This window comes from Salvelinus fontinalis, unplaced genomic scaffold (assembly GCF_029448725.1).
Source record: "Salvelinus fontinalis isolate EN_2023a unplaced genomic scaffold, ASM2944872v1 scaffold_0685, whole genome shotgun sequence".
Taxonomy (NCBI): Eukaryota; Metazoa; Chordata; class Actinopteri; order Salmoniformes; family Salmonidae; genus Salvelinus; species Salvelinus fontinalis.
In genome coordinates, this window is record NW_026600894.1 from 86,420 (window position 1) to 103,459 (window position 17,040).

Genomic DNA, 17,040 nt, shown 5'->3' on the forward strand with positions numbered 1-17,040 from the left:
TTACCTGCTTCGAGTTGCTTTGCAATGTGGATATAAGTGGGTGAAGGGAGATATACTGATGACAAGTCTGAGAAAGCATAGTAGTGTGCAGAGAAAGACGAGCTTTATATGTTGATTTGTGGAAAGTGCGTGGTAGTTGTGTGGTAGTGCTAGTTTCAGGGATGTCTACTGGTCTTATCTGCTACTGTTGTGGCTTGACAGGAAACCAAGGGGAAACCAGCTTGCTAGTTCATACACACTCGACACATGCAGGCCGTCACCACATAAAACAAACCCCCGGAGCTCGCTGACACGCACTTGAGTGTCTAGCATTGCTTTCTTACACAATACTGACAGGGAGTAATATCATGTCTCCAGTTCTCTGCAAATGTTCCATAGTTAGGCCCCAGCAACAGTAGCAGGGTCAACCCTGGGTGTATCTTCACCATCTAACCTACTGCCAGGAGAAAGAGGGATTTGAAGCCGTGGAGGATACTGTGTACATGCCATGGTACGTTAGTTAGGCTGTGGTTGCTAGATAAAAGAGCTGGCTCTGGCAGTATTGACATTGCACAGCTGCCACAAGACTAACGCATGCTCCTGAAGTGTGGCAGACACCAGAGTGTCAGTCCAGCATTCTTAGTATCTGTATGAATCAGCAGCGGGTTTGGGGTCAATTCCATTCGTTCAGACAGTAGACCAAACAAAAATCTTCATTCTAAATGTTTCTAATTGAAGAGAAAAGTAATTTAAGTGTACTTCCTGAATTGAAATAGAATTCATCCCCACATTGATGAGCAGGCGTGCTTTACATACAGCACCCCCCGCTAGCTAGAGGACACCTACTGTTGCCATTCACAGAGATGTGGTGGTCTGTGAGAATAAGTAGGACGTTTCAGTAGGCACAACAACAACATGAGACAACTTCTAGTAAAAAGAGGGGGAAGGGAAGTGCTGCTAAGGTACACAATAGTAGATTTTGGAAGGTGTTCTTTGGTTAACCTCTCTGGTACAAGTGGGATGCTAGCGTCGCACCTCGACAACGGCCAGTGAAATTGCAGGGCGCCAAATTCAAAACAGAAATCCCATAATTAAAATTCCTCAAACAAGTATTATCCACCATTTTAAAGATACACTTCTTGTAAATCCAACCACAGTGTCCGATTTCAAAAAGGCTTTACTGCGAAAGCACACCATGCGATTATGTTATGTCAGCACCTAGTCACAGAAAACCATACAGCCATTTTCCAGCCAAGGAGAGGGCTCACAAGTCAGAAATAGCAATTAAATTAATCACTAACCTTTGATCTTCATCAGATGGCACTCGTAGGACTTTGTTACACAGTACATGTATGTTTTGTTCGATAAAGTTCATATTTATATCCAAACATCTGAGTTTACATTGGCGTGTTATGTTCAGAAATGCATTGTCTCAAACAAACATCTGGTGAAAGTGCAGAGAGCCACATCAAATAACAGAAATATTCATCATAAACATTGATAAACGATACAAGTGTTAAACATACGAATAAAGATACACTTCTCCTTAATGCAACCGCTGTCAGATTTCAAAAAAGCTTCACGGCGAAAGCACACTTTGCGATTATGTTAGGTCAGCACCTAGCCATAGAAACCCATACAGCCATTTTCCAGCCAAGGAGTGTCACAAAAGTCAGAAATAGCATTAAAATTAATCACTTACCAAAACCTCCTTTTTGTCCAGTAATCAGAATGCTTAAGGTGTGCACTAAGCCCAGACGAAAAGTTTTTAAAAAGTACAATAAAAGTTAGTAGAAACATGCCAAATGATGTTTAAAATCAATCCTCCGGTTGTTTTTGTTATAAATAATCAATAATATTTCAACCGGACAAAAGCTTCGTCAATAGGAAAGGAGAAACAAGAAAGGCGCGTTCCCGATCAGGCATGGCTGATGTCTGGAAATTTCCACTGGCCACTGATTGAAAGTTCTGTATCTCCCTCATTTTTCAGAGTAAACGCCTGAAACAATGCCTAAAGACTGGCCACATGTAGAGGAAGCCACAGAGCTTGTGAACTGGGTCCTAAGCCTTTGTATGGTGGATAGGCTTTCAATTGAAAAACAGCCTTTCAAAATAATAGTACTTCCTGGTTGGATTGTCCTCGGGTTTTCGCCTGCCATATCAGTTCTGTTATACTCACATATATTATTTTAACAATTTTGTAAACTTCAGAGTGTTTTCTATCTAAATCTACTAATTATATGCATATCCTAACTTCTGGGCTTGAGTAGCAGGCCGTTTAATTTGGTCACGCTTTTCATCCAAAATTCTGAATGCTGCCCCCTACCCTAGTGAAGTTAAAGGGGTACATTGGTCATCCAAAAAACAAGGAGGACCAAGGCACTTCATATAATGAATTAAAATGCCTTTATTTGTATGGCATGTTCAATGAAAACAAAATTTAAAAAGTCCGGTGCGTTTCCTCTGCATGGCCTTTGTCAGGGAGTGCAAAGAAATGATAATACAATGTCCTCTTTTGAACAGGTTTTCCAATAAGCTCTGATTTGAAGAGGGAGTGGTTACAGAATTCATTGGACAACAGCTAGTAAGCTATACTATACACATTAAAAAGTGAAATACTATACATATGTTATCAAAAAATTCACCTCCTAGCAAGAAGCATCAGAACTCCTAGAAAGGTAGTTCTAACCTTAAATATGACTGGACAACGTGCCAAGAATAGGAGAGCTGTCTATTCCGTAGTACACTGGAACACAGCAAAACAGAGACAACAGTCTAAACATAGCTGAGGGCAATAGAGCAAAATGTCCACTAGATGACAGAAAATGGACCTCTCACTACCTTACAGGAAAGGTGAGAAATCCCTATCTTCATTTAAACCAGGTTACTTAGTGGCCTGTAGTTTGTAAATACAAAAACGTTCCCTTTGGTTTAGCTGTTTAAGATGGTCCCCTTTTCTAATTGAGGCCGGAACATGATCAATACCCATAACTTGTAGGGAGGCAGGTTGCCATGGTGTAAGGACTTGTAGTGCCTTGCCATGGGGTAGTCTTCATTGCCTACCCGTATGGCGTACTTGTGTTAAGCTAAGCGTTCTTGAAGGTGTCTTTTTGTCCATCCAATGTAGAACACCTTGCACTGTGGACATTCCAATCTGTAGATGACATGAGTGGTTTTGCAGTTAATGAAATGCTTGACTTGATTCATTTTAGATGCTGTGTCAACAAAATACTTTTTCTGTACAATAGTTCTGCAATGGTGGCACTGGTTGCATTTTAAAAGAGCCTTTGGGTTCGTGGTCTAGCCATGAGACAACTATTTGAAACAGAGACAACCACAACCTTATGACAGAAGACCACTTGGTCTACCTTCGTTTTCAGTTTGAAACTATATTCTCAGGTCTCGGTCGTTGTTTCCGTGAGCTACAGTACTGCTACCAATGCCATTCAAAGAAATTCAAGTGGTACACCCCTGGTTTGGTATAGGGCATGTGAACACTCTCTCTCATTCTCTATTTTGTTTTCTTTCTCATTCATTCTCTGTGAGTCCTCTTTCTCTCTCGCTGTCCCTCTAACATTCTCTTCCTCCGTCTAGTTTACCTTCATTCTTTCTCTTTTTCTTCTTATTTTCTTCTTTCTCTTCCAATTGTGTGTGTGTGTGTGTGTGCTGGCCCTCCCCGGCCCCTTGGCTCATAATGGAGCTGTAAATCATGTTAAGGAGAGAGAGTAGGAGGAGCGAGGGATGGAGAGAGGGAAAGGAGGAGGAGCGAGGGATGGAGAGAGGGAAAGCGGCTATTTCAGAGGCTGTCTCCGCATCTGTCTGGGGTATGTTTTGAATGTATTACTTTGTAGTGCATGTTCGCTCTAGTTTGAAGTTGGGAATTGATTCCCCTGTTGTTGTGTGTGTTTTAGGCTTGGGTGGTATACTGTATACTGGAGTATTTTGAAATGCCAACTGTATAATTTTCAGTACCGGTATGATAAAAAGTGTGTGTTGGGGCGTCCTAAAGCCCAGGGGGGGGGTGGGGCTGTTGTGACTCCACTGCTTATGGAAGATGTGCTAAATAAATTCTCCAGCTCAGGTAGGAGTATGTGTGTCAGAGCTAGGGAGAGCTAGTCTAGAGTTGGCCTGCGTGTAAAAAGGAAGAACAAAGTTAAAGCTTGAAATGTGTTAGCCAGTCAGTAAACATGTGCGTGCCTGTGCTAGCCCAGGCGCGTGAGACCGTTTGTTTGTGGGAGACTAAAGTGAACGTGAGGCAGTGGAAGTCGGGAGCGTCAGAGCTCCACTGTATGTAGAGGGAGGGGCAGACTAGAGCTCAGCTGTTGAGCATGGCTACACTGCTGCTGCTCTCTGGCTCTTTCATCTGTCTGCTGGAGAGCTGACAACAGCGGGAGAGCCTCTTCCTCGCCACTAAGCACAGCGGAGGAGCATGCTGCTAGAGCGGAGCAGGCAGGGCTGTGTACACATGCACACCAGGAGAGGGATGGACTAGAAATGGGGATTAGGTCATTATGCTCGATTGCTAGTCATCCAACATACTAAAGTGACAATCAGCAGTTGAAACGATAACAAATTATCTCCTCGCACCTGTTTGGGTAAAAAGCTGAGGGATTGGGCTGGGGAAACGTAATCACTCTCCAGTTCATAGACAGAGCTATGGATGCAAGGACTGTCTTTGATATCAAAAGTATAGTTTGAACCATGTTTTGAGGCTAAACAGTGTTTGTTTACATTTAATTTGTTTACAAACATTGGGGTAAAACAAGCTTATGTTTTGGGTACGACATTGTAAGCTAGTGAGGTATTTCTTGGATACATATCATTAAGTCCAAAAATGGATGTAGCAACTGCTGATTGACACTTGACCTGAGCTGTACACTGACAAAACATTAAGAACACCTGCTCTTTCCATGACAGACTGACCAGGAGAATCCAGGTGAAAGCTATGATCCTTTATTGATGCTACTTGTTAAATCCACTTCAATCGGTATAGATGAAGGGGAGTAGATGGGTTAAAGAAGGGTTTTTAAGCCTTGAGACAATTTGAGACATGGATTGTGTATGTGTGCCATTCAGAGGGTGAATGGGGAATACACATGATGTACAGTCCATGTGTAAAGTATTCAGACCCCTTCCCTTTTTCCACATTTTGTTAAGTCACAGCCTTATTCTAAAATGGATTCAATAAATGTTTTTCTTCATCAATCTACACACAATACCCCATAATGACAATATGGAAAAAGGTTTTTTGAAATGTTAGAAAATGTATTTTAAAAAAAACATACCTTTTTATTTACATAAGTATTCAGACTCTTTGCTAATAGACTTGAAATTGAGCTTGTGCATCCTGTTTCCATTGATCATCCTTGAGATGTTTCTACAACTTGATTGAAGTCATCCTGTGGTAAATTCAATTGATTGGGCATGATTTGGAAAGGCAAACACCTGTCTATATAAGGTCCCACAGTTGACAGTGCATGTCAGAGCAAAAACCAAGCCATGCGGTTGAAATAATTGTCCGTAGAGCTCAGAGACAGGATTGTATCGAGGCACAGATCTGGGGAAGGGTACCAACAAAAATTCAGTGGCCTCCGTCATTCTTAAATGGAAGAAGTTTGGAACCACCAAGACTCTTCCTAGAGCTGGCCGCCTGGCCAAACTGAGCAATTGGGGGAGAAGGGCCTTGGTCAGGGAGGTGACCAAGAACCCGATGGTCACTCTGACAGAGCTCCAGAGTTCCTCTGTGGAGATGGGAGAACCTTCCAGAAGGACAATCCGCACTCCACCAATCAGGCCTTTATGGTAGAGTGGCCAGACGGAAGCCACTCCTCAGTAAAAGGCACATGACAGCCTGCTTGGCAAAAGGCCCCTAAAGGACTCTCAGACCATTAGGAACAAGATTCTCTGGTCTGATGAAACCAAGATTGAACTCTTTGGCCTGAATACCAAGCGTCACGTCTGGAGGAAACTTGGCACCATCCCTACGGTGAAGCATGGTGGTGGCAGCATCATGCTGTGGGGATGTTTTTCAGCGGCCGGGACTGGGAGTCTAGTCAGGATTGAGGAGAAGATTAATGGAACAAAGTACAGAGATCCTTGATGAAAACCTGCTCAGGACCTCAGACTGGGTCGAAGGTTCACCTTCCATCATGACAACGACCCAACGCACACAGCCAAGACAAAGCAGGAGTGGCTTCGGGACAGTCTCTTAATGTCCTTGAGTGGCCCGGACTTGAACCCGATCGATCATCTGTGAAAATAGCTGTGTAGCGACGCTCCCCATCCAAACCTGACAGAGCTTGAGAGTATCTGCGGAGAAGAATGGGAGAAACTCCCCAAATACAGGTGTGTCAAGTTTGTAGTGTTTTACCCAAGAAGTTGCAAGGCTGTAATCTCTCCCAAAAGTGCTTCAACAACGTATGGAGTAAAGGGTCTGAATACTTTTGTAAATGTGATATTTCAATCTAAAACTGTTTTTGCTTTGTCATTTTGGGGTATTGATGCAGATTGATGTGGGGGGAAAAACAAGTCAATCCATTTTAGTATAAGGCTGTAATATAACCACATTTGAATACTTTCCGAATGCACTGTAAAGGCCTTTGAATGGGGTGTGGCAGTAAGTGCCAGGCGCACCAGTTTGTGTTAAGAACTGCAACGCTGCTGGGTTTTTCATGGGCCAGCATCCCTGTGGAATGCTTTCGACACCTTGGGAAAATGGGGGTGCAACTCAATATTAGGAAGGTGTTTCTAAGGTTTGGTATACTCATTGTAGATGTCAAAATTGCATGTTTTAAACCTTATTGGTCATATTGGAAGATCAAAATTAGTGTTTTTTTATTCATTCTAAAGAGATTGCAGCTGCGCACTTAACTATTATGTCCATGCCTGCAGCAGATCTTGCACCACCCGTTTGCTATGAAATAGTGTCTTCTATGTGTTCAACTCACATTGAGAAGCTAGTCAAGGAAGTTTAATGATGGTAGATGGATAGATACATGGATGGGATTTGGCAGCCACTCATGGGTAAATGTTTCTTTCATACCTCTGTTTCCTTTTTTGCCTGTTTTTGGGTTTGGCAGTTATAACGATGGGGGGGGGGGACAAAGACCTGTTGAAATAAGTCACATTGCATCTGACTGCTCTCTCCTATTTTCATCCATTTCAATGAGCTCCTCCACAAGATCCGACATGTATAATCATCTACAAGTAACTTGTAAAACATACATTCATATCTATACCTAGCCTGTGTTAGAGATGGCGTGATTTGGGGAGGCCTTGTAACGGGCCACTTCCTCTTATCTGAACCACGGAAAGGCAGATGTCAACCGTCAGACCCGCCATTGCACGTCATTCTCTCCTTCTAGACAATTCCCACAGAATCAGTGCTCAAACACGCAAATACTTTGGTTTTGTGTGCAGTACGGAAACCTGTGGCTGTGCTTTACAGTGTTGGGGCCCAATTTCATTTTAACCCAATAGGTTAGTTTCACGGTTTTACAGTCCCAAATCATACATTGTCCTGGTCCTTCTTGACCCGTTTTGAAACTCATGAACAGAGACCCGGTTCACCTCAGGGATTGTCCTAATCCCCTGTCTCTCTGTAGATGGGTATGGCTGGCAGTCCTTTTGGGCAGCAGTACGGCCAGGGCGGGGTCCAGCAGCAGATGGGGGTGAACGCCCAGCAGCAGCTCCGGAACAAGGCAGCCCTTGCCAACAGCCTGCCCCCCTTCCCCAGTGACCTGAAAGGGGCCAGCAGCATGCCAAACCTGGTAAGTTCCTCTAACTTTGTAGAAAAGGAGAAACGCAAACCTGCGGTTAGTTTACATGATGACCTAAACGGAGGGTTCTGGGAAAGGTCTGTTTCCATTTGGATCTCAAGCCTCTTCGTCTAGCCCCCTTAAACAGTTGGAATCCGATATCTGTCTGGAGGCCACAAAAATCAGCTCTCAGATCTGATGTGGTCCCCATGCCTTTGGGTTTCAGACTTGTAACCTTGCCCCTATCCTCTTGGTGTTCTCAGATATGAAAGTACTGACTATACAAAAGATACGTTGGAATCTCCACTGTTTATCAGAGGGTTAAATGAAGCCATCATCATATTAATGTGCACACCTACCTAGTCCTTTCAGATGTTTGAACACTGAAGAGATTAAACCCGTTGTCTCTAAAACCCATATAATTGACCCCTAGATCCTACATACTATGAGAGGATTGGTTGAAGCAATACGGTGAAAATTACCCCCTGCTTATCAATCCCTTTCAGATTTAGTCTCACGTAGTGACAACTCAATTGAAGTCTGTCCATTAGTCTCTGCATTGACTTTGAATAACGGTGCAGTTCTCAATGCCACGGTATTGGAACAATTATTCCGACATATTTCTCTTCCATCTCCAAAAGCCAGGCCTGGAATGCAGAATTAGAGATTGTTGGAAGGGGGAAACATTTGTGAAAAGGCACTCCACTCAGAATATTGTTGTGCAGAGAGAGAGAATGAGGGAAAGAGAAAAAGAGAGGGGTCTCTTTCAAGGCACTGAGTAAATACTGCATGCAAATCTCTCTCCCAGGAACAGGAAAAGGGCCTAATGAACTCATTACAGAGGAAATAGTTTAGTGTTTCTATTTTGGTTAAAGGTTAATGGAGTCTTATGTGAAATAGTTGGATGTTTACCAGGCCTTTTGGGGGGGGGGTGGTTTCTTTCTTTTTGATTCATTCATTGGCTGGCTCCCATTATTCTGTCTGGGAATCGTTCTTTCTCTGTTCACCACTCTTCCCCCTCCGCTCTTTGTCTTTCTCACACAAATGTTTTCCCTCTCTTTCTCCCTAATCAAACCTCACCCCGTTGATCTCGGCATAAATGCGTTTAGTCATTGTAGATCAGCTTTTCTTTTTCAAATTGTGAAAGTAATGTACTTGTATAAGTAGGCTTATTTACAGGGATTGGGAGATTCCATTTCAATATAAACAGTTCAGGGATCCAATTCAAGCGACCCAGTTCCAATTCAAGTAATTGGGTTCAAGCTAAGATTGAAATAAATCCAGTCTACCTCACTTATTTGCTGCGTTTCCTCCCAAGGCCCAGATGCAGCAGGTATCCTCCATGGGCCCTGGCGGTGGGGTGTCTGCGGCCACGGCGAGCCACACGGCCGACCCAGAGAAGCGCAAGCTCATCCAGCAACAGCTGGTCCTGCTGCTCCACGCCCACAAGTGCCAGCGGCGGGAGCAGGCCAACGGGGAGGTGCGGGCCTGCGCCCTGCCACACTGCCGCACCATGAAGAACGTCCTCAACCACATGACACACTGCCAGGCCGGCAAGTCCTGCCAGGGTGAGTGTCTGGGGAAGGGGGGTTGTGGTGTTGGTTGCTGCATAATCGTTGGGGGACTGAATATGATGTGAATATGATTGAACACACACTCGTTAATGTCCAACGGGATATCATTTTTACTCCATCTAGTGTAAGAGACATGTATATCTTCTCCTCCCCCCGTTTAGAAGGCTATAGTTTGTTGATTGACGTTGAAGTCAACAGTTGGTTACCTTTCTCTGTGCTGCTGTGCCCAAAGCCACTCTCCTCCTTCTCCATGGTTCCATCTAAATTAGTCTTTCCGCTATTTCCGCTATTCCTTGCATCCTATCTGCTCAACTACTTCTCAACCGTATTGGAGGAGAAGGTCCCTGCCATCTGACCTTCTCTGTGCGTTTTGAGGAGGAAGTGAAGAGAGGATTTGCAGAATTGAGGAAATATTAATTTGGGAAGAACCATTGTCTTCCATTCCCTCCCTCCTGTTTTCCCCTGTGACTGACTGAAAGCCTGCTCCAGCCTATATTAATAGTGAGGACACCAGCAGCTATAAATCCCGGGGCTTGTTTTAAAAGCCTGTCTGGGTGCTTAGGCCTAATGTAAATACTCGAGTGGCTTTAGTCTCCACACTGGGTCTGTCTGTCTGGGTGGCTACGGCGCTTTCCTCCCGCCCCGTGCTGCTCTGAACATTAAAGGGTGTCTCTAGGTCAATGGCCTCTGACCTTTAACCCCATGGTGCCAGTCATATTGGTAATGTGTTTTAACGGCTATGGGGTCAAATGAGGATATATGATGTTTTAGGTCTCATCCGGTTTTAATTGGGTTGTGCTGTTTACGTGTTTTTAAAATGGCTTATATTAGCGATTATTTGTTTAAATGGCCTTCTTGTTGTTTGGGTTTGCCGGTTCCAATTTTGTATTTGTTTGACATTTTGTGGTGAAATATGTCACGTACCTACAAGCCCTGTGACTTAATAGGGATAGGCGTCCCGCTAGCAATTCAAATAAATAATCCTAATATTAAACATTTATGAAAGTACAAGTATCTTATATCATTTAAAAGCTTAAATTCTTGTTAATCTAACTGCATTGTTCGATTTACAATAGGCTTTACAGCGAAAGCATACCATGCAATTGTTTGAGGACGGTGCACCACAACATATTTTTCAACCAGCACAGGCTTCATGAAATCACAAATAGCCATTAAATAAATCACTTACTTCTGAAAATCTTCCTCTGTTTGCAATCCCAAGGGTCCCAGCTACAACATGAATGGTCGTTTTGTTAGATAAAATTATTCTTAATATCCCAAAAGGTCTGTTTAGTTGGCGCCATCGAATTCAGTAATCCACTCTTTCGACATGCAGACAAAGAATCCAAAAAGCTACCGCTAAACTTTGTTCAAACAAGTCAAACTACGTTTCTATTTAATCCTCAGGTACGCTAAAATGTAAATAAACTATAATATTTCGTACAGAAAGAAGTATGTTAAATAGAATAGTGAAATTTGCAGGCGCGTGTCCTCTGTCGAGCGCGAACATAACGGATTTTCCGCTGAGATTCTTTGTACAAAAAAATTCCCCCCAAAAATTCCAGATTCTTATTCATTTTGTAAGAAACACGCCTGAAACCTTGAACAAATACTGTTGACATCTAGTGGAAGCCATATGAATTTCAATCTGGGAGCTAGAATTGCATAGGACCCAAAGCTTTCCATTTATAAGAGCCTGGGACCTAAAAATAAAATAATTTCGGTTGTTTTTTCTTTGGAATTTCGACTACCATATCAGTTGTGTTAAAGTCTCATACATTATTTTAACATTTCTACAAACTTCAAAGTGTTTTCTATCCAATGCTACCAATTATATGCATATCCTGGCTTCTGGGCCTGAGTAACAGGCAGTTTACTTTGGGCACGTCAGTCAGGCGGAAATTCAGGAAAATAGACCCTAGCCCTAAGATTATTAATGATAACTCAAATACTTGAGGATTTTCTTTAAGTAATATAAACTCTGGGATGAGACTTATTTGATGTTAGCAGGAGTAGAATGACTTTTATACTCTTGAATGAATCTTAACTTCCACTTAAGTTAATGAATTGATATCAGTAGGATTTTCACCACCGTGTGTCTCTAAAGCCCCTAATCATGCTGTTATTGGAGTCTTCCTCCTGAGCAATCACACCATTTACTTCCATACCCTGGGTCTAAATCAAATCTATTACAGCAATTATCTGACTGTGTGAACACAATGGTACCTTTCTGTTAGTCCACAGGGCCCATTAGGCAACAGTCACATTAGGCTTGGAATAGTTACTAACTTTCGATTTATGTTGTTTTTTCTTTGACTCTGTGATTTACACCATATACTAGCTTCTATGGTGTCTTGGACAGGAAGTGGTCTTCTTGTCATAGCTATTGTATGTGTTTTTCAATGACTCGTTGCCTTCTCTCTCCCTCTTCTGTCATCCCTCATATTTCTTGTTCTTTTTCTGTCTTTCATTCAATCTCCCCTCTTTCCTTTCTCTCATATTCTTCATCCCCCCCCCCCCCCCCCTCTCTTCCTCTCCCTCTCTTATCCCTCTATCCCCTCAGTGGCTCACTGTGCGTCGTCCAGACAAATCATTTCTCACTGGAAGAACTGCACTCGGCATGACTGTCCCGTCTGCCTGCCGCTGAAGAACGCCAGCGACAAAAGGAACCAGCAGCGTGAGTACCTGTTTTCCCCTAGGACCCTTTAGTCCATCACACACGTGTGTGTAACGTTGGGTATTGTGCAATATCCTCCCATACAGGTGTATTAGCATAGCCATTCAAGTAGATACAGTGCATTCAGAAGGTATACATAACCCTTTTCCCACATTTTGTTGAGTTACAGCCATATCCTAAAATTGATTCAATTATTTTGTTTCCTCCTCAATCTACACTCAATACCCCATCATTTTTGCTAATTTATTTTTTTTAAACAAAATGGAAATATAGCATTTACATAAGTATTCAGACCCTTTATTCAGTACTTTGTTGAAATACCTTTGGCAGCGATTACAGCCTTGTCTTCTTGGGTCTGACGCTACAAGCTTGTATTTGGGATGTTTCTCCCATTCTTCTCTGCAGATCCTCTCAAGTGCTGTCATGTTGGATGGGGAGCGTCGCTGCACAGCTATTTACATGTCTCTCCAGAGATATTTGATCGGATTCAAGTCCGGACTCTGGCTGGGCCACTCAAAGACATTCAGAGAATTGTCATGAAGCCACTCCTGCGTTGTCTTGGCTGTGTGCATTGGGTCATTGTCCTGTTGGAAGGGGAACCTTCATCCAGTCTGAGGTCCTGAGCGCTCTGGAGCAGGTTTTCATCAAGGATCTCTCTGTACTTTGCTCTGTTCATCTTTCCCTCCATCCTAACAAGTCTCCCAGTCCCTGCTGCTGAAAAACACTCTGACAGCATGATGCTGCCACCACCATGCTTCACCGTAGAGAGGTGAAGGTTGCCTCTAGACATGACGCTTGGCATTCAGGCCAAAGAGTTCAATCTTGGTTTCATCAGACCAGAGAATCAAACTTCTTCCATTTAAGCATGATGGAGTCCCCTGTGTTCTTGGGGACCTTCAATGCTGCAGAATGTTTTTGGTACCCTTCCCCAGATCTGTGTCTCGACACAATCTTGTCTGAGCTCTACGGACAATTCTTTCGACCACATGTCTTGGTTTTTGCTCTGACATGCACTGTCAACTGTGGGACTTTATATAGACAGGTGTGTGCCTTTCCAAATCTTGTCCAATCAATTGAATTTACCAAAGGTGGACTCCAATCAAGTTGTATTAACGTCTCAAGGATGCGAGTATTGTGTGTAGATTGAGTTAATGCTGTAAAGTAACAAAATGTGAAAAAAATCCAGGGGTCTGAATACCTTCCGAACGCACTGTAGATCAACCGGTTGTTGTCGCCCCTCAGCATTCATACAGTAATCGGTCTCCTTAGTCATTATTACATCTGCCAAATTACATTTCATTTTATATTTACATTTACATTTAAGTCATTTAGCAGACGCTCTTATCCAGAGCGACTTACAAATTGGAAAGTTCATACATATTCATCCTGGTCCCCCGTGGGAAATGAACCCACAACCCTGGCGTTGCAAGCGCCATGCTCTACCAACTGAGCCACACGGGACCACATTTTATATACATATTGTAGGCACAGATACAAAAACTTTGACACATTGAAATTGCAACAGATGCATTGCACACTAACACACTTGAGCTATAAATTATTTGCTATGTAAATCATATTTAATTTGTCACATGCGCCGAATACAGTGAAATGCTTACATTGTTGGTTAAGGGCTTGTATGTAAGTTAGAAAAGAAAAAAAAGACAATGTAACTGAATTGTCAACAGAGAAGCATGCTGAGCTGAGAGTGAGTGAGCGAGTGAAGTTTTTAGTGGTGCCACCTGCAGGCCTTATCCCTAGCTGTGCTCTGTGCTCGCTCTGTGCTGGCTCGCTGGCTATAAAGGATTCCTGTAGAATGCTGGGCCTGTAATCTGACACCCTGGGGGAGGGGCTCTGGAGTTTCTATCGGTGGGGGAGGGGCTCAGGGGGAGAACTCTCTCGGATTGGCCAGAAAACCAGTGACATATTTAAATCCCCCACAGAGGCATCCTGCATATTGTCTCTGCCGGTCACAGATCAACATACAGTGAGACATAGAGCAGTAGTAGGACCTTTGGGTGGAAGCGGATAAATATTATTTTAGATCATAAAATGTAGGCTTTACAATTTTGTTTTGTTTAACAACTATTGAGTTTTTATGACTTCTATGAGAGAAATAATTTACTTAATCTTTGCCAATAAGTAGATTGCTTTTCATCAACTGTAACATACGGCAGACCTTTTCTGGAAGGGCGTACTAATGATTTATTAACATAGGCCCAAGCCAAGTCCTAACTGTAGTTCTGTTTGTTGTCAATCAGAACTGGGGAAGAAAGGTGAGTTATGTGCAGTTGGGATTCATCACTAGTGTTCATAATTACTCACATCTCCCTCTCCACTCCCCCCCCCTCTTCAATTTGATACAAAAGTACGTGTATTGCCAAAGCAACAAGGTTTCTCTTTGAAATGTTTCAAAAATGTCTCTGCTCTCTCCAGCCATGCTGGGTTCGCCCGGCGCCAGCCTGCAGAGTGCCATCAATGCCACGGTGGGCACGGGCCCTCCCGGCAGCTCCCCGGGTTCCTCCATGAACAGTGGCGGTGCCAGCAGCGGGCACATCGACCCCAGTTCCATGCAGCGGGCCTACGCTGCCCTGGGCCTGCCCTACGGTAACCAGTCCCCTGCTCAGGGACAGGGAGGACCTGGAGGACAGAACACAGCCCAGGGAGGGCAGCAGCTACGCTCCATCAATGCACTAGGTAAGAATGTTGCTTGGTCTCATTGGCGTTTTAGGCTAGGTTACTGTAAAGCACTTGAGAGCAATAGGATAAGAGCATCTGCTGAATGACTAAATTGTAAATGTAAAAATGGGTTGATAGATGCATACGATTGATTCAACTGAATTTAATTTTGGGTTTGCAAATATGCACAACTTGAAATCCCAGAGGATGAAATCACAGACACATGAAATAGTTATTTAAAACCAATGATTTGTTGACTCGTTAATTCATTTTGGTATAGTTCTCTGTATAAGGGTCCCGTGTGATGAGTCGAAGGGGTATCGTGAGGGTATTGGTCACTGTTTTGGTGGTAATGCTGCCTCTGGTTGGCTGTGTTCTCTCCCAGGCACTAACATGAACATGGCCGGAGGAGGGTTGGGTGTGCCCTCAGAGACCGGCATGCTCTCGGACTCATCGCTCCCCTCGTCGCTCAACAAGTGAGTCCGCTCACCCATTTGGATTGTCTCTCTGAATTCTGTGCCCTAGATCACCTCAACTGGGTGGTACAAAGCTGGGCCCACTACAGTGTACAGCAGCAATCACCATTTTTACAATGAGCTCAAAGTATTGGGACAGTGAATTTAGTTTTGTTTTGTCCCTGTACTCCAGCACTTTGGAATTGAAATGATCAAAGGAGATTAAAGTGCGGACCGTCAGCTTTAATTTGAAGGTATTTTCATCCATATCGGGTGAACCGTTTAGAAATTACACCACTTATTGTACATGTTATTGTACATGTTCCCCTTTCCCCAAAAATATTATACCAATTCACTTGTGTAGTCAAAAGTGTATTATTTGGTCCCATATTCCTAGCATGCAATGATTGCATTAAGCTTGTGACAACAAATTTGGTGGATGCATTTGCTGTTTGTTTTGTTTGTGTTCCAGATGAGTTTGTGCCAAATAGAAATTAATGGTAAGTAATGTATTGTCATTGGAGTCGCTTTGATTGTAAAAAGAATATAATATTATTCTAGAGACTTATACATTAATGTGGATGCTAATATGATTATGGATAGTCCTGAATGAATCGTGAATAATGATTGAGAAAGTTAGTTGCACAAATATCATGCCTTGACATGCCAACTTCTCACCATTACAATAATAGGGGAGTTTAGCATTTTATATCATACCTCCAAGACATGCTAACCTCTCACCATTACAATAACAGGGGCGGTTAGCATTTTTGTGGGGGTATGATATTTGTGCATCTAACTTTCTCACTAATCATTATTTACAGTTCATTCAGGACTATCGGTTATCATGGTAGAATCCACATTAATGTAGATGTGTTTAGAAGCATATTCTATTCTTATTTTCAAGTGACTTCAAAATGACACTACATTATTTACCATTCATTTTATTCAGACCCCTTCACTTTTTCTACATTTTGTTACATTACTACCTTATTCTAAAATGTATTAATTAAAAACATTTCCTCATCAATCTACACACAATATCCCATAATGACAAAGTGAAAACCATTTTATATTAAAAAAAGAAATACCTTTTAGAATTGAGACCTTTTTGCTATGAGACTGGAAATTGAGATCAGGTGCATCCATCCTGTTTCCATTGATCATTGTTGAAATGTTTCTACAACTTGATTCAAGTTTATTTGGAAAGGCGCACACCTGTCTGTATAAGGTCCCACAGTTGACAGTGCATGTCAGGAAAAGACAAGCCATGAGGTTGAAGGAGTTGTTTGTGTAGCTCCTAGGCAGGATTGTGTTGAGGCACAGATCTGGGGAGGGGTACCAAAAAATTCTGTGTGATTCACGATATCTGTGCATTTCAAACAGTCTGCAATAATCGAATGAATTCAGGTATTGTGAAGTTATACCTATACTAAATATAAGCCTTCCACAACCATAAGACACACTAATAAGTAAATTATTTGATCAAAATAGTTGAACCTGCTTTTTGGGGGGGCGCAATCACTGATCTGGCTTTCAAGTCTGAAAATGCCCTTTTTTTGTTACAAATTGAACCAGAACCATAATGCACAATCACTAATAATGACTAACCTCTTGTAGCAGGCATTCTAGAATATTAACACAGGTCTCATCAGCAATCTCTCACACACAAGCCCACGTGTTAGTGTGTAGCCAGCTAATGTTTATATTTCAAGTTGAGCCAACGTGTATCTATTTGCTAGATAACAAGGTAGAACAGTTGAATTGTTATGAACACACCCTTCTGTCCGTCTCCTACTGTTTAAACAGCATGTTAGCCTGGCCACTTTGTTCCCTTCTGTCTGTCTCCAACTGTTTAAACAGCATGTTAGCCTGGCCACTTTGTTCCCTTCTGTCCGTCTCCTACTGTTTAAACAGCA

At 42.7% G+C, this 17,040-nt stretch overlaps 1 protein-coding gene across 1 annotated transcript in view; it reads left to right on the forward strand.

Annotated features, from left to right (window-relative positions):
- LOC129847046 (histone lysine acetyltransferase CREBBP-like) overlaps window positions 1-15,722 on the forward strand; it is a 43,522-nt gene extending 27,800 nt beyond the window's left edge. Inside the window, exons 3-7 of the mRNA XM_055914822.1 lie at window positions 7,584-7,748; window positions 9,055-9,304; window positions 11,874-11,987; window positions 14,424-14,684; window positions 15,052-15,722. Of these exons, the coding sequence (XP_055770797.1) occupies window positions 7,584-7,748; window positions 9,055-9,304; window positions 11,874-11,987; window positions 14,424-14,684; window positions 15,052-15,146 (885 nt within the window). The 3' untranslated portion in view covers window positions 15,147-15,722. The remainder of the gene's footprint in view (window positions 1-7,583; window positions 7,749-9,054; window positions 9,305-11,873; window positions 11,988-14,423; window positions 14,685-15,051) is intronic.
- The last annotated feature ends 1,318 nt before the right edge of the window (window positions 15,723-17,040 follow it).